This window comes from Chelonoidis abingdonii, chromosome 4, assembly GCF_003597395.2.
Source record: "Chelonoidis abingdonii isolate Lonesome George chromosome 4, CheloAbing_2.0, whole genome shotgun sequence".
Taxonomy (NCBI): Eukaryota; Metazoa; Chordata; order Testudines; family Testudinidae; genus Chelonoidis; species Chelonoidis abingdonii.
Genome location: NC_133772.1, coordinates 149,629,060 through 149,649,113, shown reverse-complemented (window position 1 = coordinate 149,649,113; position 20,054 = coordinate 149,629,060). Strand labels below are relative to the sequence as shown.

The 20,054-nt window shown below is 44.1% G+C and overlaps 1 protein-coding gene across 3 annotated transcripts in view; it reads left to right on the top strand.

Moving 5' to 3' along the window:
• The window catches only part of DAAM1 (dishevelled associated activator of morphogenesis 1), a 177,984-nt gene that overhangs the window by 72,925 nt on the left and 85,005 nt on the right, over positions 1 to 20,054 (top strand). For all 3 annotated transcript variants that reach the window (XM_032782373.2, XM_032782372.2, XM_032782371.2), the window contains exon 3: positions 14,430 to 14,519. In XM_032782373.2, the coding sequence (XP_032638264.1) occupies positions 14,430 to 14,519 (90 nt within the window). The remainder of the gene's footprint in view (positions 1 to 14,429; positions 14,520 to 20,054) is intronic.

Here is a 20,054-nt window from a genome sequence, read left to right as displayed (position 1 = left end):
ATCACATAGGGGTTCTGCAGCAGCACCAGGAATGGAACCTAGATCTCTTGAGTCTTTAAGCAGAAGACCAGTCTTCCTTTCAAATGTAAATTCACTTCTTGTGGGGAAAAATCAATGGTTGGGTCATGTGTCTTCTTAAAATCACTCTAGGAGGACACTGCAATGCAAAGACTACTTTAATGGGAGACCCAGTTCCTGCTTATTAGATACCAACCACTTGGACAGCTGGGTTTTGCTTGTTCTCCTTCCAAAACCTAATGATTGTTCTGTATTCATGATCTATATATTTGTTTGTCTTTCTCTGCTCCTCCTGTCACTCACTAGGTAATAAACCCACACTTGTTTCTACCACCTTTATGTTTTAGTCATTCGCGAGTAATCCCTTAAACATATATTTTGATTGGTAACTGTCTGATCTAGAAGTCACACACCTACTCATCTGGGAAATAAGAAATTTCTGCCCACACATGTTCTACAGACTGGAATAAAATAATCCAGTGCTAAACTGTATCTCAGCTGAACAGCTTGTGCAGTTGCACTATCTGTTACACCAAGGAATGCCTGCATGCTGTTTTGGTAGTTGTAAGGGCCTCACTCTTCCAATCCTGTAATTTTGTGACAAGACTGTGTTATAACATGGTGTGAACACCGGTCGCAGGTAGGAGGCAAGGAAGGAAAATTTTTGCTTCAGAGGAAAACTGCTCTCAGGTGGAAAAATGACACCTTCTACCTGTGAAGAGCCTTCCATGCTGCACACAATAAAAGAGAAGTGCAAGCAGTGTGTGTCTGGATAGCTTGGTCACTAGTGCATCAGACTCATAGGCTATAGGTACACAGCAGCTGGGAGGTGAGACTCCATTTTGGAGAGATGTACACATGCTAGCTCCTCTTGAGCTAATATGGTAAAAGTAGCAGTGTGGCCTCAGTGGAACACGGGGTAATTTGGGTTTGCTGCCTGGAAACGTACCTGGGATCTCTGATGGAGTTGCAGTCACAGGGCTAGCCTGATCTATGGTACTGCAACCATGTTGCTGTTTTCCACACGGTAGCTTAAGTCGAACTAGTGCATTTATGTCTTCCCGAGCTGGGAATTGCACCTCCCAGCTGCAGTGTAGCTGTCCCTTAATTCTTAATTAGTTCAGGTCCCTCTTCGAGCACAAATGCTTCTGTGCTGGCCATTGTTGGAGACAGGAGATTAAACTGGGTGGATCATGGGTCTGATCTAGTCTGGCTATTTCTGTTCCTACCTGCTCTGGTTTTGTACTGTTTCTCATGCATTAGTAAGGATTATAGGCAAGAGAGAAAGGAGATAGGTATTGCTTTGCTGGTAGTATGGCTAAGGAATAGCCTGAGCAGGGAGGAGTTTTGCTAGAAATCATGCTTGGTTTTCCTCCAAATTGTTTTTGTTTTTTGCAGAGTCATAGAAAATACCACGATGCAGTTGTGATACCAATTTCTGTCAAGGTTCCTTCCCCACTCTGAACTTTAGGGTACAGATGTGGGGACCTGTATGAACACCTCTAAGCTTTAACTACCAACTTAGATCTAGTTTTGCTGCCACCACTCCCAAATACTAACTCCCTTCTCTGGAGAGTCTTGAGAGACTTCTTCACCAAGTCCCTGGTGAACACCGATCCAACCCCTTGGATCTTAACACAAGGAGAATTTAACCATCCCCCCTCCTTTCCCCCACCAATTCCTGGTAAGTCCAGATCCAATCCCCATGGATCTTAAAACAAGGAAAAATCAATCAGGTTCTTAAAAAGAAGGCTTTTAATTAAAGAAAGAAAGGTAAAAATCATCTCTGTAAAATCAGGATGGAAAATAACTTTACAGGGTAATCAGATTCATAGAGCCCAGAGGAACCCCCTCTAGCCTTAGGTTCAAAGCTACAGCAAACAGAGGTAAATCCTCTTAGCAAAAAGGAACATTTACAAGTTGAGAAAACAAAGTTAAACCTAACATGCCTTGCCAGGCTGTTACAAGTTTGAAATATGAGACTTGTTCAGAAAGATTTGGAGAGCATGGATTGATGTCCAGTCCCTCTTAGTCTCAAGAGTGAACCACCCCCAAAACAAAGAGCACAAACAAAAGCCTTCCCGGCACCAAGATTTGAAAGTATCTTGTCCTCTTATTGGTCCTTTGGGTCAGGTGTCAGCCAAGTTACCTGAGCTTCTTAACCCTTTACAGGTAAAAGGATTTTGGTGTCTCTGGCCAGGAAGGATTTTATAGTATTGTACATAGGAGGGCTGTTCCCTTCCCTTTATAGTTATGACAAATTCATTTCCAGTTTTCTATGTGTAAGTGTATCCAATATCAGTGCCGTTCAGTCCATTCTCACTGACCCCAAAGGTAGTCTTCCTCAGAGCACCATGCAAAGAAAGGGAATCATAATTCCCCTGTCCCTAAGGCCTTGACTGCACTAGATAAGTAGATTGCTTTAACTACACCTGTCAGGGGCATGAAAAATCCACACTCCTGAGTCGCGGCATTAAGCTGACCTAAGTCACTGTGTAGACAGAGCTAGATCAACAAAAGAATTCTTCCATTGACCTAGCTACCACCTCTTGGGGAGATGGATTACCTATGCTGATGGGCAAATCCCTCCCATCTGTATAGATTGTGTCTGCACTGAAGTACTACAGCGGTGCAGCTGTGCCACAGTAGCATTTTAAGTGTGGATAGACCTTAAAGACTCCTACGCCACTGCTTTCCTTAAGATTGGAGCAAAAAACTTCCCCCTCCACAGAGCACCCCAAAATGGAATTCCCTATCTTTACTAGCCTTAAAGGGAAAGGTTAGCTCAAGAGTATATCCTAGACATTAAGGAGAATGTGAGCACAGCTGCGAAGAATATTAGTTGAGCAAGAGGGAACTTGCATATTATAATGCCAGCTGCTGCCAGCTTGTGCTAAACATCTCACTAAGGAGCTGAATCACGAGATCCAGAAATTCCATCCTCCAGGGATGTCTCTTTGCTTTGTACAGTCTGAGAGTGAAAATCACACTTGTCCTACTGGGCGGGGGTGTCAAAAACAGAACCAGGAGCTCTGGGCTCTTTCAGTGGAAATCTCCCCATAGCAGAGGTCGACATTTAGGAGTCCAGGGTTGTAAGAAAACCAAGCTCTACTGTTCGCCCCAGAATAGGCATCTCTTGTATCCAAGGAGCCCAGTTTCACATTATATCAATGTGCAAAACCGATTAGGAGCTGCCTCTTCCTCTCGTATAGCCCCAATTGGCACACACCTAAGCAAAGTCCAGTCCTGCGTGCATAGCTGTTCATCTCAGTGATGTTTCAGTAACACTTTTTGTATTCCCTGTTGGATCCTCCAGTGTATCTTTGGTGGTACACAGCTGGGCAATTTTTGAGCAGTTTGCTGCAAAACCAATCATTCATGAGTATAAAACCAGTTGAACATGGGTGCCTCCTATTAGGCATCTAAATCCATATCTATACACCTAATAAAGTGACCTGTTTGTTTTTTTTCTTTTTAGAGGTGCGGAGTCCTTGCTGCTCTCTTGACTTCTGCAGCACTGGGGGTTCTTGGCACCTTGTAAAAACCTGGCCACTTATTAGGTGTATAAATACAGACTTAGGTGCCTGAATTCAGGCACCTCTGACGGAAACCTTCAGTTAAGTGCCAACTAGAGTGACCAGATGTCCTGATTTTATAGGGACAGTCCTGATATTTGGGGCTTTTTCTTATATAGGTGCCAATTACGCCCTACCTCTTGTCCCCATTTTTCACGCTTGCTATCTGGTCACTTTAGTGCCAACTCTACTTATTGCAGTACAGGATAGACGCATCAGGTGCAGTCATTGCCCAGAGACACTTATGGTCTATTTGATTTATGATTTGTATTAATCTCCAGAACTAGCTGTCTTTCACTGTAACAGATCATCAGTAAGACAAGAGTTACTATTTTTTGTTTTCAAAGTGAGCCTGTAACTGTAAATATTAAGAGGATTTAAAGTGAGGAGCTCATGTTCCCATAATAGTGCCACAGTCCAGCTAGGATGTTTTGACTCTTGGGTGCAGTAGCTTGCAGTGGAACACTGTTTTCAGAGTGGTCGGTGCAGTAATCCGCGCTGTGCAGGTACCGTGTGTTTTTAATTAAACAGCAAGAAAAAAGTTTCCATTTGACATCAACAAAGAGGTCACAAGAGGCAACGCATTTGCTTAAAGGAAGGACAGGATTAGGTAGGGTCCAGAGGAAAAAATGCTGATGGCAACTTTCCTTCATACTGCAGCATACTTGAGTATATCAAATTGATGACCTCTGAGAAGAACGACTGGAAAGAAACAGAAACATGGGTGTGACCCATGGGTGTGACCAAGAAAAGAAGTAGATGCGGACTTCAACCAGTGTGTTTTAAATTGCCATATTGCACCAGTTAATGTAAAATGTTTTCAAAATTGCCACCTATTTTTAAAAGAGGCTCAGCTTAAAGAAGAAAAGTTCTAGTTTCTGATCAGCTAGTATTCTTGACATCCTTCTCATCCCTGTGGACTCATCCCAGACCTTGAAGTGTTTAGCGATAGCCATGTAATTACATCCTGCAATCATATGTTGCACCTGCGTTTTATAATACTGCTCATTCACTGGTCCGGTGGTTGCTGCTTACTGTTAAATGTGGAGGAAAAACCATAATGTAAACATCTGATTTTTAAAGAAGTTCATAAAAAATACCAACAACTTAGCCCTGCTACATTTTGCATAAATTCATTTTCCCCCTCCTTGTAACAGTCTCCTCACATGCTGTGTTTGGAAACTACACAGTTACCCAAGTGTCTGTCCAGCATCATAGGACAGACTAGGCTAAGGCCATGTATACATTGCAAAGTTAAGTTGACCTAACATACATTGCCATACAGCCACCACAATAATTACATCACTTGTGCATGTCTACACTTTGCTGCTTGTGTCGGTGGAGCTTGTCCTAACAGGAACACTTGTATTGGTTGTACAGTACTATCAGTGTGGAGCATTGTAGGATGGCTCCTGAAAGCCAGTGACAGTTGACATAAGCAGTGCAGTGTCTTCACGACCACGCTGCGTCGACCTCGGCTCTACACCACTGGTGGAATTAATTGGGCGTAGCAGGGGAGTTGCATTAGTGGCATCGAAATTTAAGTGTAGACTCTTCCATAGGTTGACATAAGCTTCCTTGCATCAACCTAACTCTGCAGTGAGAAAGAGCAGTGCATGCACCATCCCAACCTGCAATTCATTTCTTTATCTCATCAAGCTAACAGGTTTTAGTTCCTTCACAGATTCTTTCTACAAAAGCGTTTAATGTCCATTCACAAGTATTTGCCCAGCAGTCCAAAGAAAGTGGTGCTGTTGTTTGCACTTCAAAAAGCTGCTTTGCAACCATCCAACTGTTCTTAATTCCAGTTAAGACAGGCAGATGAAGGAGCTTGAGTTTGGTTGCATAAACCTGGTAATCTTTTTAATGAACATAGGCTGTGCTCATCATTGTCTAAAAGAAATTCCGTGATGTAAATAGGCCACTTGAAACTTGACACCATATACACCGTGACAAAGTTCCTCTTCTACCTTGGTGGGTCCTGCACTTATTGGCAGATTTGCTCACCTCAATGATCTTCCCCCACAGTCTGGATCAACTCCTCCTGTGTCTGATCGAGAGTTGGGAGGTTTGGGGGGAACCCAGGTCCGCCCTCTACTCCGGGTTCCAGCCCAGAGCCCTGTGGATTGCAGCTGTCTATAGTACCTCCTGTAACAGCTGCATGACAGCTACACCTCCCTGGGCTACTTCCCCATGGCCTCCTCCAAACACCTTCTTTATCCTCACCACAGGATCTTGCCTCCTGGTGTCTGATTAACGCATGGTACTCTTAGTCCTCCCGCAAGTCACCCATAACTCGACTCTCAGCTCGCTTGTGCCCCTTGCTCCAACAGCTCCTCACACGCACTTCCTCTCCTCTGGGCTCCTCCCTCCCTGACTGAAGTGAGCCTCCTATTGACCCAGGTGCCTGTTAGCCTCGCCTTAATTGGCTGCAGGTGGTTCTCTAATCACTTATGTATCAGAGATATAGCCGTGTAGGTGCTGGATCTGTAAAACCACAAAGAATCTGCTGGCAACGCTTAATAGACTAACAGAACGTATAAGGACATGAGGCTTTCGTGGGTGAATACCCATCGTCAGATGCATGTAGTTGGAAAATTTCCAGAGCAGGTGTAATATGGCAAGCACTAGAGATAATTAGGTTAGTTCAATCAGGGAGGATGAGGCCCTGTTCTAGCAGTTGAGGTGTGTAAAGCAAGGGAGGAGAAACTGGTTCTGTAGTTGGCAAGCCATTCACAGTCTTTGTTTAATCCTGAGCTGATGGTGTCAAATTTGCAGATAAACTGAAGCTCAGCAGTTTCTCTTTGATCAGCTTGTCTGCCTGAATTGGTTCCAGCAGATTCCTGATTACTCTAGGGCAACCCCTGCTCTGGTCACTTAGGGAACAGAAAACTACTCAGTCAGTGACCAGTATATTTGCCCTCTACCAGACTCCTGCACCCCACTGGCCTGGGTCTGTCACAACACTGACTGGCAGATTATTATTTATTTGTATTGCAGTCGCACCTAGGAGCCCCGGTCACAGACCAGGCCCCTACAGTGCTAGGCACTGTACAAAACAGAACAGGACAAATTCCATTGCTAAGCCCATGTTGCTTGTTTTACTGCTGTGTGGTCCCTGAATGTGCCATGGAGATATGCATATATACTGACTCTTTGTGATGCAATAACTGGAGCTGCCAGCTTTGATTAGTTTGATTTGCATGGACATAGCCCAGTTTTTTCCAGCTGACACTGTGACAGATTGGGAATAGATCTGCACCCAGTTATGCGTTCCATGTTGTCTTTTGAATGCTACTTTGAGGGTAACCGTCACTGTTTATTTAGAGCATCTGTCTTGTAGCCGGGACTAGACATCGACAGGAGAGGCCACATTTGGGAAGCAGTGACAGAGGAATCAAAGGAAATCAACATTGAGTGGCTCTGCCTTAGTGGAACAGTGGGTTTTCTGCTCGCAGGGGCTATTTAATTTGACTATGTGTACCCCAAAGCCAACCAGAGTTGGGGATGAGTGGACAGGGAAGGGGAGTTGGAGCTTGGAAATTCCCCAAAGAAATGGGTGAGAAAGGCAACAGACTGTTTTCAAAGGAGGCTGCTTTTCTAAGCAAGAGGTCGTTCCACTGCCAGAGGCATGACACGTGACCAAGAAGGTTGGAAGAACCTCCTGGCATAAGAAGTCTGGTCAGACCCAGGACTCTTCGGGGTGGTAAGGTCACACCAAGGGAAATGCAGCCAGGAGTTTGTTTTTCTCCGATCTGGCTCTAGTGCTGTTTACAGGGAAAAAGGAAACAAGAAATTCCATTGCTAAGCCCATGTGTGCTTGTTTTACTGCTGTGTGGTCCCTGAATGGTGAAACTGGGAAATTAGAGCGCTCCTAGCCAGGTGGACCCTGGGGAACTTGGCTAAGCAACTGGGAGGGCTGTGGCACTTGTTCCAGGGTCCAGGCAGCCGGACTGCAAAGTCCCATTGCCCAAGAAGGGCATTGGATGTGCGGTCTGCACCCTGGGAGTGCGCTTGAGAGACCTAGAATGAGGACCATGATCGGTCATTCTCCAGACCCAGGGGCTTAGAAACATGATAGATTCAGGAGCTGGATCCAATCACAACAGCCTGGTGTCCATCCGAAGGGTTGGCAGGATCATGTTGTGACGTGTACTTTGATGCTATTAAATACCAGCGGATATAAAATAAGGGGGAGATTTTCCAAGCTACCCAACTCCCAGAGATATTCAAGAGCAAATAGGTGCCTAGCTGCCCTTTTTGCCTTTGAAAATCTCCCCTTGAGTATTTGGATGCTCCTTGGTGCTGTCATTCCTGTATTCCCATGTGATAAACTTATTTTTACCAAGTGACTTCACTTTAAAACTTCCTCTGGATGAATTGGTGATGGCTGAACTTTATTACAGAGTTTTTTGTAAAAGCCCAGCACTTCCTCCCTTCCTGCCACTTTCACTGATTGATTGGGATTTGTTGGTTTACTGAATACGCAAGCTTTCCACTGTAACATACATGACACTCAGGAAAGGGTTAAATTACTAGATTAGCAGATCTTCCCAGGAGGGAAGGACACTAATGAGTTTGGCTAAAATAGTACAAAAGGAGGAGGGATAGTAAAGGGAAGAGGGATAGCTCAGTGGTTTGAGCATTGCCCTGCTAAACCTAGGGTTGAGTTGAATCCTTGCTGCAGCCATTTAGAGATCTGGGCAAAAATCTGTCTGGGAATTGGTCCTGCTTTGAGCAGGGGGTTGGACTGGATGATCTCCTGAGGTCCCTTCCAACCCTGATATTCTATGATTCTATGATACTCCGTGCCCTACTGCAGAGCCTTGGTGAGTGGAGTTTTACACCAACTAGTCAGGGTTGGAATTTGGATCTCTTACTGCTTGAGTAGTTGAATGTTTCTTTCATCGACGATGCCTCATTTTTCCAACATATCCCAGCTCTGCTAAGTCCTGTGTCTTTCCCTGGAATGATACAGATAATATATTAACAAAAATAATTAAGAATAAAAATGCTCTGAAATCCCTTGGTCATGCCCATGTTATCTCTCATCTCAACTTCTAGTGTGATCACCACTATGACTCCCCACCTCTTCTGTCCCTCTCCCCTCCAGGTTCATAAAAAACATCTCCTACCACATCAGTCATGTCTTCCCTTTTTTAGGTCCCTCCAGTAGCTTATGCTCCTGTCTGCATCAAGATCGAAGTCCTTCAAACTTCTGGTAGATTTTAAAGGACCATTGTGATTGTCTAGTCTGGCCTTCTGCATAACACAGCCCATAGGATTTCCCTGTATTAATTCCTGCTTCAGATCCAATAGTTGTGGTTGAACTAGAGCATCTTTTTTTAAGCAAAACATCCTATTTTGATTTTAAAATGTCCTGTGATGGAGAATCCACCCCAACCCTTGGTAAATTGTTCCATTGGTTAATTATCCTCACTGTTCAAAAGTGCATCTTATTCCTAGTCTGAATTTGTCTAGATTCAATTTCCAGCGATTGTATCTTGTTATACCTTTTGTGTGCTAGATTGAGAGGTCTCTTATCTAATTTCTGTTGGCCATGTAGGTTCTTGTACAACCTAACTTCTGCACAAGTCTTTCCATTCCCACCTCCTGCTTCCTAGGTCTGATTTTTGCTTGCATAGTCCAGTTTTTGTGCCTTGTTAGAACAACCTGTGATGAATGTCTGGCAAGCTCCCTTCCAAAAACACTGGTTCTGTGGAGCATTCCAGCTTGGCGCCCTCTTTCTTGTGGCTGCACTTTTAAACTGTAAGCGCTTTCAAGGCAGGGACTCTTGTTTGTTTGGCATGGCTTACCCTCCTTGCTCACTCTAGCTCTTACATTCTCCTTTGCTTCTGAACCCTTCAGTGCTATTACTCCAGACACAGCATTCACCCCACGCTTTAAATTTTGCTGCTTTCTCTCCTGGAAAGGAAACTACACTAAACACACAGTAGTGCTTCCCAATGCTCTTTGCTACACAGTTCACCATTCAAAGTAACGGGCTTAAAACCCTCCTGGTTTAAAAACTAACTTTGAAAGAAAAACTGAATATTAGCAGCTGGCACTACTTTTGCTTAGGGGCAAGAGACTTCAGAGCAGCCACAGTTGCTTCCAGTGAAATGCCTTGAAACATTAGCAAAACAAATCGTTACGTTGCTGTGTTGTACCTTCCAGAAGCAACCTATAAAGCCTTTTGAATTAAATCTCCAATGTGTTTTCAAACTCATCTTCAAATAGAGTTTGGGCGTGCAAGTGGGTTTCCTCATCTAAAGGTTAATAGTTTAACTGTATGGGATAAATATTTGAAAGTAGCATATCAGTTTCCAGTAAAAACATTCTGGGTAGAGACTTCCTTTTAGTAGCAGACTGTGTTCATTATTTTACATGCCTTAGTTGTAATGGAAATGGAATATTTAAAATGGCAAATCTTTCTGCGGGAGTGTGCCAAGAGTGGAGTGGCAAGGCTGGTGGAGGACAGGGCTGAAGTGCAATGGAAGGAGGTAGAGGGGTGTGTGTGTGTGTGTGTGTGTGTGTGTGTGTGTGTGTGAAGAATCCAGCCTCTACTGTGCCAGACTAGCCTGTGTTCTCCTTCTGTCATTGAGACGGGGACTAGATTCACCCGATTTAAGAATGAGCACGCAAATGGGCTACAAAGTCAATTGTTGGCGGGACTTTCCCGGTGTCTGATTCAGTGCATGCTTGTTAATTGGATCTACGCAGGAATTTGAGGTTGCACACTGCAACTATGCACTTTTCTGGCTCTGCGGCAGAGTTGCAAGTGAACCTTGTAAATCGAGTGTTGAACTGTTGGCTTCAAAAACTTGAAATAGAATTCTTCTTCCTTCCCCCAGTTTCAAAGAGATTGTGGGGTTGAAGGACAATCCGTCGCTGCTTCATTTTGCGTGTCCATGGAGATAGAAATACTCTGGGAGGATTTAATGGGATAGAAATCCTCTGTGGTAGTACATAAAATCCCAAATCCAGAAGTGCCTTACACACACAGTACAGCCTAGTTTCCATGGATCTAAACTACTGTGAAGAATCAGGCCTTCACTTTTCTGTTTGTTTTTGCTGACAATAACACTCATTAGTCACTGATTATGGGGAATTTCATGTTCATTTGTTGCCACATTGTTGACTTAAACATGCCTCTTTCAGGTATAATGTAGGATGTCATTGCGTAGGTGTTTCTGAGTAACACAGTGCTGTGTTCTACAGTTAAACGCTGGAAGTTGAATGCAGTGAAATGTACTGTGTTAAGGATAAATACATTGATACATTTTCAAGTTGTAAAAATCTGTAGTCTACGCATCTACCATGTGTTCTACTCTCACCACCACGACCACCACCTTTTCCTCTGGCTGTTTTGTCAGACTAATCCTCCTTTGTTTTTGTCAATATGCCTAAACTCAAAACAAATTTTTTCAAGTCAGCTCAAAATGAACAGTTTCAACCAAACTTGACATTTTTTGATTACTGAAAACTTGGAGAAGTTTTGGTTTTGGTTCAACCCCCTGAAACAAAACTTTTATTTTTCCTTCAAATTTTCAGAATTGCTCTGGAACCCAAAACATCCATTCTTCACCCAGTTCTGTCTTTGCCTAGATCTCTATTTCCACTTAAGTCAATAAATCTTGACTTCTGCACAAGTTGTTTACAGTGCAGTAAATATTATTGAGAGTCTAACTTTAAAATATAAAGCAATGGCAGTCTACAAAGCATACCCCATGGGAGTTTGTTTTTAAAGTTACGTCTCCCATGTTTAGCCATTGGTTAGACTTGTGCAACCATTTTCATAACGTTTATTATATCAGAGTGTGTAGAGGCCCCCATCTGAGATCAATGCCCCATTGTGCTGGGCACTACACACACACATAGTGAGAGGCTGTCACTTTTTCCAAAGAGCTGTACAGTCTAAATAAACAAGGATGAGAGAGAGGAAGTACAGCATTAACTCCATTTTACAGATGAGGAGCTGAGGCATCGAGATTGTGACGTGACGCAGATTATAGAGGAAGCCTGTTGCGGAGTCAAATATTGAGCCTTGATTTCTCAAGCCCCCGTCCTTTCCTTAGCCATAACATCATCACAGATTTCAGTGGATGCTGGATCATGCCCTAATGCAGGGTTTGTTGACTGTGTGTGGTTGAAAAAAGATGGGAGGTTCTTTTGCCCTTTTTTGCTTGGATTTTTATTCCTTTTTCTTTCCCTTATCAACTTATTTTGCTTAATAGAATTTTTTTTAACCGTAATGATTGCTGTAGTAATTGGTGCTTCTAGAAATCCAGAACGTTGCTGTAAATCTTCTTGCACATACTAGCAAAGTCAGTTTGCGCATTGATTTGAACACGTGATCAATAAATATAGGACTTAAAGCTCCTTAATTTGTATGTAATTGAAAATATTCCAAGATACCTGTTCCGAACTGGGCTAATGTCTTTGGGAAGTGAAATCAAATATGTGCAATGGATTTTTAGATAAACTTGTATCCAGCTCACTTCTGACTATATTTTTTTTCCCCTTCTACGCACTAGAAATGTACTGTAAGTGAATAGCATTGTGGTGCACAATAGCTTCTACCAAAGGAGGTGTTCAATGATAAAGCATCAGTTTTTAAAACTACTTAGTTTCGTTTTTACTGTAATCAAAAAAACCCAGGGTACATGCCTCTGTAGAGGGTGACTTGTACTGTGAACTGGTTTGCTTTGTGCATGCGTGGCCATAGTTTTTAGGTTTTGTTTTACAAGACGTAGACTTACTTTCGTATATCCTGGATTATGCTGAATGGAATGTGTGCCTGGATTATACCAGCTGGACTGCTGCATGTAGGGCTGCCAGCCCTCCAGGCTTGTCCTGGAGTCTCTAGGAATTAAAGGTTAATCTTTAATTAAAGATTGTCATGTGATGAAAGCTCCAGGAATACGTCCAACCAAAACTGGCAACCCTAGCTGCGTGCCTTGTACATTTTTTGAGGCAGGGACCATTATTCTTGTTCTGTGTTTGCACTGTGCTTAGGACAGTGGGGCCTTGATCCCTGAATGGGCCCCTGGAGGCTGCCACCTTACGAAAAAAACAAATAATTTTATTAATAAATTAAAATTCAGCTAGACAAACTCGTGTATGCTACAAAAGCTGCAGAGCTTGTGTCTCAGATCCTGAGGTTGATGAACGCACTGGTCTGTTCCTGGGGCCATTTGTATGATGGATGGTCAAAATGTCTAACTGCAGCACCAGAACATCCATCAGACAACATAATTTTAGGCTGGTGAAAATCCACATCCCTAGGATCGGTGTTCACTTTGGAAAAACGCCTTTCTGCTCTGCCTGGATATGGATTTATTTAATTTCCCGATTAAAAGCCTTGATGTACATCTAACTGCCGAAGACCTTGATGCTGTGAGAATGTTCTAGTCTCCTGATGACTGGCATGTTTCTTAACGAGACTTGAAAGTAGAAATAGATATTTTTTCCATAAGCAAAAAATGTGGCCAACGTAATGGCTGTCTCAAACAAAACACCCTAGCACAGCGGAAACCCGAGGGCAGTGGAGTGTCTCTTCATGAATTCCTTAATTATAAAAATACTGCTAATATTTCCAGCTCTTGCCAATGGAGTTGGGCAGGAGGGAGGACTCTCTGTGGCACACTGAACTCAGGTACTAGTTTCAGGATGATACTGTGTTCTTTTTCAAGTCACAACCATGGTCTGCCTTGAGCTCCATAGGTCTTCCAGTTGCAAAGCAGAGTAGACAGAGTGTTGAGATACAGGAGACTTCTGCAGCAAATCTGGTAGATTCATAAAAGATTAGGGTTGGAAGGGACCTCAGAAGGTCATCTAGTCCAACCCCTTGCTCAAAGCAGGACCAGTCCCGACAGATTTTTACCCCAGTTCCCTAAATGGCTCCCTCAAAGATTGAACTCACAACCCTGGGTTTAGCAGGCCAATGCTCAAACCACTGAGCTATCGGTCTTTGCCTCCCTCACTTATTGAAGTGAGTTCTCGCATCCCTTGTACAGCCATGCTCATACAAACTCTGGGCATTGGAATGAACTCTGGAGTTTTGGGTTCAATTCCTGCCCCTACCACAGCCTTTCTGTGTGGCCTTGGGCAAGTCACTTACATTTGCTGTGCATCAGTTCCCCATCTGTAAAATGAGGATACCACCAGTTCCTTTCTCCAGCAGTTTGCTGGTCCTGTGTGTTAAGACTGTAAAGTCTTTGGGACTGATGCTGGCTCTTGCTATGTGTTTATACCACACCTAAGACAGTGGGGTAGCAAGCTTGGTTGCGCCTTCTAGGTACTGCTGTCACACAAATAAGAATGTGGATAATTGGAGTAGTCTGCTTCCATGAGGATATGCAGAGTAGAAGTGATTATTCAAGTTGGTTGGGAAGGTCCTAGTTACCCATTCTGCATCATGCTTGTCTTAGACATACTACTCCACATGAAGCTTTAACTCTCTGTTCTGTACAGTTACTTTCAGCCTTCTGTAATATATAAGAAGTTTGGGTCCAGCTCTTGCTTGGATGGGTGTACTTGGTATAGTTCATGTCTTTCTAAATGTAATAAAGGGGTTTTCCAGAAGGAACTGTGCAAAGAGATTTACATCCTACTTGCTCCTGGAATCCAACTGTGATGCCAAAGTCAAACAGAAGTCATAATAATAAAGATAATTTATCATTATTGATCCTGACAAATCAATAGTCTTTGGGAGGGAGGTTATGTGGTGGTCATTATGCTATGGTGTAGCTCTCCATTGACTTACGTTACCTACCTGATTTTTATTTATTTGTGATTAAAATTCTGTGTGTTTGTGTTTTTTTTCCCCCCCAGGATGAACTTGACCTCACAGACAAACACCGAGAAGCCATGTTTGCACTTCCAGCAGAAAAGAAATGGCAGATCTACTGCAGTAAGAAAAAAGTAAGAGACTTTGTGTGTGTGTGTGAGAGAGAGAGAGAGAAATGGACATGGGTTTGTCTTTCGTATTCCTTATTTTCTGGAAAAGTTCTCTAAAATTTATTAGAAAGCAGTAACCTTTCTATAGGGCTTGGTGAATCATCCCGTAGGGTTGAATAAGAGCGCATCTGTACTATGGAGTACTAGAGAATGTCTCAGGAAAAAAAAATATAGAAAGCACTCCTCCCTCCCCCACTCCTCCCCCTCCCCCACTGATGAGGATCAGACTGTTTCCTCCCTTCCCCAGAATACATCCCTCCAAGGCCTTGAAATTGCCACAAACATCTTTCTAGCCAGGCAGGAGTGGGGAGGAATCTCTGCAGTGCTGAAGTCTCTTGCTCCTGGCTAGAAGTTTCTGCTGAATTATGCACACAAGTTATACTCCCCGCACCCCCCCCCCACACCCTTTGCACTGCTGTTGTGATCTGCAGCTCCACCAGCCATCAGAGAGTGGTCCCAAGAATCCAGTCTTGATTTTTCACAATGGCAGGCTCTGTTGAAATAGCTTTCTGTTTTCATTCTGAAAACCTGCTAACTTGAATATGAATTTGAGATTTAGTATGGCAAAAATATAAGAATTCCAGACTGGATCAGACCTGAGGTTCATCTAGTCTAGTATCTAGTCTCTGGCAATGGCCATCACTGGATGCTTTGAGGGCAGCGTAGGAACCCCACAGTAAGCAAATGTGGTTAATCTGCCCCTGACGCTAGGTCTCTTTTGGGTTCCTTGTTAGCGACTGGCTTAACCCTCAAAGTCTGAGGTTTAATATTCCTTTCGAAGTTCTGCCGTCATTGGCTATTCATATGGCTATCAAGAATAATTAGTCTCTTTTTATAATCTTGTTCTTGGACTCCATGACTTCCATGCCAGTGAGTTCCACGATCTAATTACACATTGTGTGAAAGTGTTTTTTCCATCAGTTTTGAATTTGCCATCTTTTAATTTAATTGAATGTCCCCTTGGTCTTGTGTTACGAGACAGAGAGAATGATCTCCCTTTCTCCAAAAAATGTTGAAGTAAACATTGGCTGCATTATGGAAGACCTGGACGGTAGGTGGGTGGGAAGTTTTATAGGGCATAAAGGCGGAGATGGTAAAGTATAGTCCAAACAAGCTGAATATAAATTGTATACTTGGCTGCTTTCAATATGGAGTTTGTCATCTTCCAGGTGATTATTGGCGCCTACATCTCTTACACTGAAATCTTCTAGAACTAAAAAGGGATAAAGTCAGTAGAGTTCTACAGAATTAAAATCAAGCGATTCTGATAAAAGACCAAGACTGTCATTAGATCACCAATTCATTAATAAAGAAATTGGCTGAAACCATGTTAATTGGCCTGTAGGCACAATAGAATCCAAGTACAATACAGCACTGGCTGCATTTTCCATGTCTGATGGAGTGAAATCTTGATGCCTTCCTAATGGGCACACAAATGCAAAATTCAAATTTACGCACTAGGGGCATGAGCAAATCTGCTAGTGCTATTAAATTTCATGTTAGAAAACGGAGTATAAGTGAAATACAGCTATATTTCTAACATAGCTGCTTCAGGTAACCAGCATTACAGGGTAAGGGCAGTCAAAGACCTGTTTTGTTTTAAATAATAATATTGTGTCTTCTAACAACTGAAAAACTTATAAAACTGGGAAGGGAGGAGGCTGGCTTTGAAGTGATGTTACAAAATATAGCTCCATCACTTAAATAGCTCTTCTATGGACCTGATCACTCCCCGCCAGAGGTGCCATTAATTGTGGCATTGGGAGGGAAGGGAAAAGACAAATTCATGTCCTTGAAATGATGCCACTACAACTATTAACATGGACTAAGACTTTTAAAAAAAACCCTTTTCTTCCCATCAGCCATCTTCTCGTCCTGTTCATTTTTGTTAGCGTAATGTTCTGGTGGCCCATGATTTATTCAGTCCATTAACTCATTCCTCACACTGGTTAGATCAGAGGTGGGCAAACTACGGCCCGCGGGACCGTCCTGCCCCGGCCCTTCAGCTCCTGGCTGAGGAGGCTCGCCCCCAGCCCCTCCCTTGCTGTCCCCCTTTCCCCGTAGCCACGCCGTCGCGCAGGCAGCACTCTGGGCCACAGGGTTGCAAGCTCCTGCAGGGCAATGCAGCAGCATGTCTGGCTCCGGCCGGGTGGTGCGGCGGCCAGACAATGCTGCTCTGAGCGGCATGGTAAGTGGGCCGGGGGGTTGGATAAGGGACGAGGGGTTCCAGGAGACAGGGAGCAAGGGGTGGTTAGATGGGCGGAGGTTCTGGGGGGATGGGACAGGGTCAGGGGAGGAGGAACGGGGGTGGAGGTTGGGTAAGTGTGAGAGTCCTGGGGGGGCCCCGTCAGGGTGTGGGGGTGTGGATAGGAGTCAGGGCAGTCAGGGGACAAGGGGCAGGGTGGGGTCGAATGAGGGGGACAGGCTGTTTGGGGAGGCACAGCCTTCCCTACCTGGCCCTCCATACAGTTTTGCAATGCCAGTGTGACCCTTGGGCCAAAAGATTTGCCCACTCCTTTGTTAGGTGGTGAATCTCTCTTCTTCTCTCCAAGCCCTCCTCCCCAGTTATCCTCTTGTACTTTGTACTGACAGGGCTTTAAAGTGCTAGCTCAGTAATGGGTGTGGCAAGTCAAATTTAGGGATGGGTTGACCCTGGGGAGTTTTGGATTCACAACAGAGCTCACTAACCTTTTCCTCTCTCCCCCCATGTACTCTCCCCTCCCTGTAATTTTAAACTGAGGAGAGCTGCCAGATTTCAGATGTGCTGAGAGAGAGACAGGTCTGATCAGATATAAGATAGTGGTCTGTCTTGCAGCTCATACCATGTGTCTGGTGTTTCTAAGGCACCTAGGATTTAAACTGTCTGGGCAGGAATTCGCTGCACCCCTTTGTTGTGGGTGGGCTCCTCAGCAGAGGACAATCTTAGACGTTTTTGAGCCCATGATGCTAGTGGGTTCAAAATTAGTGTGCATGCATCGCTAATAACTTTTTTGTTAGGGAGACAGATTCTTCTACTTGTTACATAAAACTCACCTCCAGGAAGGAGTGGGGTCTCGGGGAAGGGGCGAGGTAGATCCTAAATAGATCTTAAGTTTAAAAAGTGATCTTGTGCATAAAAAGAGTGGAGACCACTGTTTTGGAAGGAAGAAATTGCACGTTTTAAAATAATTCGGTAGAGACTGTTTTATATCTGAGATGCCTTAGGCGTTGAGATTTCATGGTGAGGATTGCAGGTGAACAATTTAAACAGAATTGTTGATTCTGATCAGCCACTTTTTTAGAAATCTCGCTTGTGTATTTTAAAAAAATAAATGCAAACCATCTACGTGCTAGTCTCGAATATCTGGCTCCTCAGCAAAAAGTTGAAAGGTCTCTTTGATGTTCTCTAGCTAGAAACACATTCTGTTTTTCAGCTGGGGAAGGGATGCTCCATGGATTAGGACTGGGGTTTACCTAGGTCGCCTTAAATTGCTAAGTGCAATCAGAGTGGCCAAGGTAGTCGCATGACTTTAAAAACTCAGAATATGTCGAATTTTGTGATTGCCTGGCCCTGATTTAATAGCAAGTCATTGTCTGAAACCACTAAAATGTAATTTAACACTGTCTCCTGCCTGTCTGGCCCACTGAGATTGGCTCCAGCACTGTCTGTCTGAATTAAGCTGACACCCTTCTTGGCCAGATAGGTTCATGATTGTCAACTAAGGCAGCTCTTGCACCTGTCTTTGGTGCTGGCTACTGTCTGAGACCAGATACTAGACTAGATGTTTTTTGTGGCTGACCTAGTATGGCAATTCCTAAGTATGGGCTCCCCATTTCTCGGGTCCCCAATCTTCCTTTTATTTGGTGCTGCTTCTCTGCTCTGACTTGAAGTAGGGTTAGATGTTCACAGTTGCAGATCAGGACCAAAACAGGGCTCATTCACAATCAACCCTCCGCAGAGAGAGCAGCGAGGCAGTGCAGAGTCTCAGAGTAGCCGTCTGTGACCTCCTCCCCTTTGGGGTTTACTTCCAAATTGCCTGTCTTTTCAGGGTCCAAAACCCAGAAGTCCATGCTCAAGACATGGTCACATGTATTCTCAGATTGGAGATCATTCTCATGGATTTACTGTGGTGCATTCTCCTGTCCCTGGACATTGTAATTTTAAACATGCTGTCTGAGTCCTAAAGCTTCTGCAAATGAGTGAAGTTGCATCATCCTGCAATAACTGGGCCGTACTTTAAACCCTAACTCCACTCCACCTTCTAAGGATATGTGTATGCTGCAGCAGGATCTGTAAATCCCTCTTTGGGTAGATGTACCCGCACTAGCTCTGATTAAGTTAGCATCCTAAAAATATCAGTGTACCTGTGGTGGCCTGGGTGGTGCCTTTATACAACCCCTGGTGAGACCTTTGTTATCTATTCAGGTGGCTAACCTGTGCCTCCACCTGGGCCACTGCAGCTACTCTGCTATTGTTAGCACAGTGGCGCAGTCAAAGCTAGCACAGATGCATCTACCCAAGCTGGAAATCGCACCTCCAGCTGCAACGTAGCAGTATCTTCAGTTGTAGCCGGAATCTGTTTTGGTCTGAAAGGCACTGGCCTGTGGAGGACTCTGCTATGCTATGGGACCCTTGATGTGGACTGTGGCAGCTGTTGAGGCGGTATTGGGTTGCACTAGAGTCACAAAGGCATGTGATACCCCCTTCAAAGCCACATGTGCACAAAACAATGAAGCACCAACAGATGTGCCAAGAGTTTTGTCAAAGACCCCAGCATTTAAAAAAAAAAAAAAAAAAAAAAAAGTCTGGAGCATTTCAGAGCCCTGAGAATGCTGGCTTCTGTGAGAGGAATGTGACACCCAGTCCCAACTTCTGGCAAACAGAGGCTCAGGACGCTCAGACACTCATGACACCCGTAACTTTTATATTTGAAGGGTGGGAAGTGGAGAGTTAGCAGATGTAGACTGGCATTGATAGGCTAATTTTCCGAGGGGTTGTCTTCAACCTACAGACTTCGGCTTCAGATCAGTCGCTGTGTAGCATATACGTGACTGGCTCATCCAAATGACGTCATGTGAGACTGCACCGCGCCCTCACTGGAAAGCTGAGGTGTAACCCTTGGGGTGGGAGCAAGGCTTTGCATGATCTTATCGGTACCCACACAACCTTGCCACATGACAGTCCCAGTGCGGCAGATGCTCCTCCTCACTTGCAGCAGCTGTAGCCACCATCTTGGATTCACAGGGTTTTCTGGCTCTCTCGCAACTGACTGCTTGGATTCTTAAACTGATGGTGCTGAAAGTATCACAAGATGGCAGTTGATGAGAAACAAAGCAGCCTGACTTAGGCCACGTCTACACTACGGGATAAAATCGAATTTGCTAAAATCGGTTTTATAAAACTGATATTATTTTGATTTCTTGCGGCCACACTAGGCACAGTAATTCGGCGTTGTGCGTCCATGCTCCGAGGCTAACGTCAATTTCTGAAGCGTTGCATTGTGGGTAGCACTTCCGTAG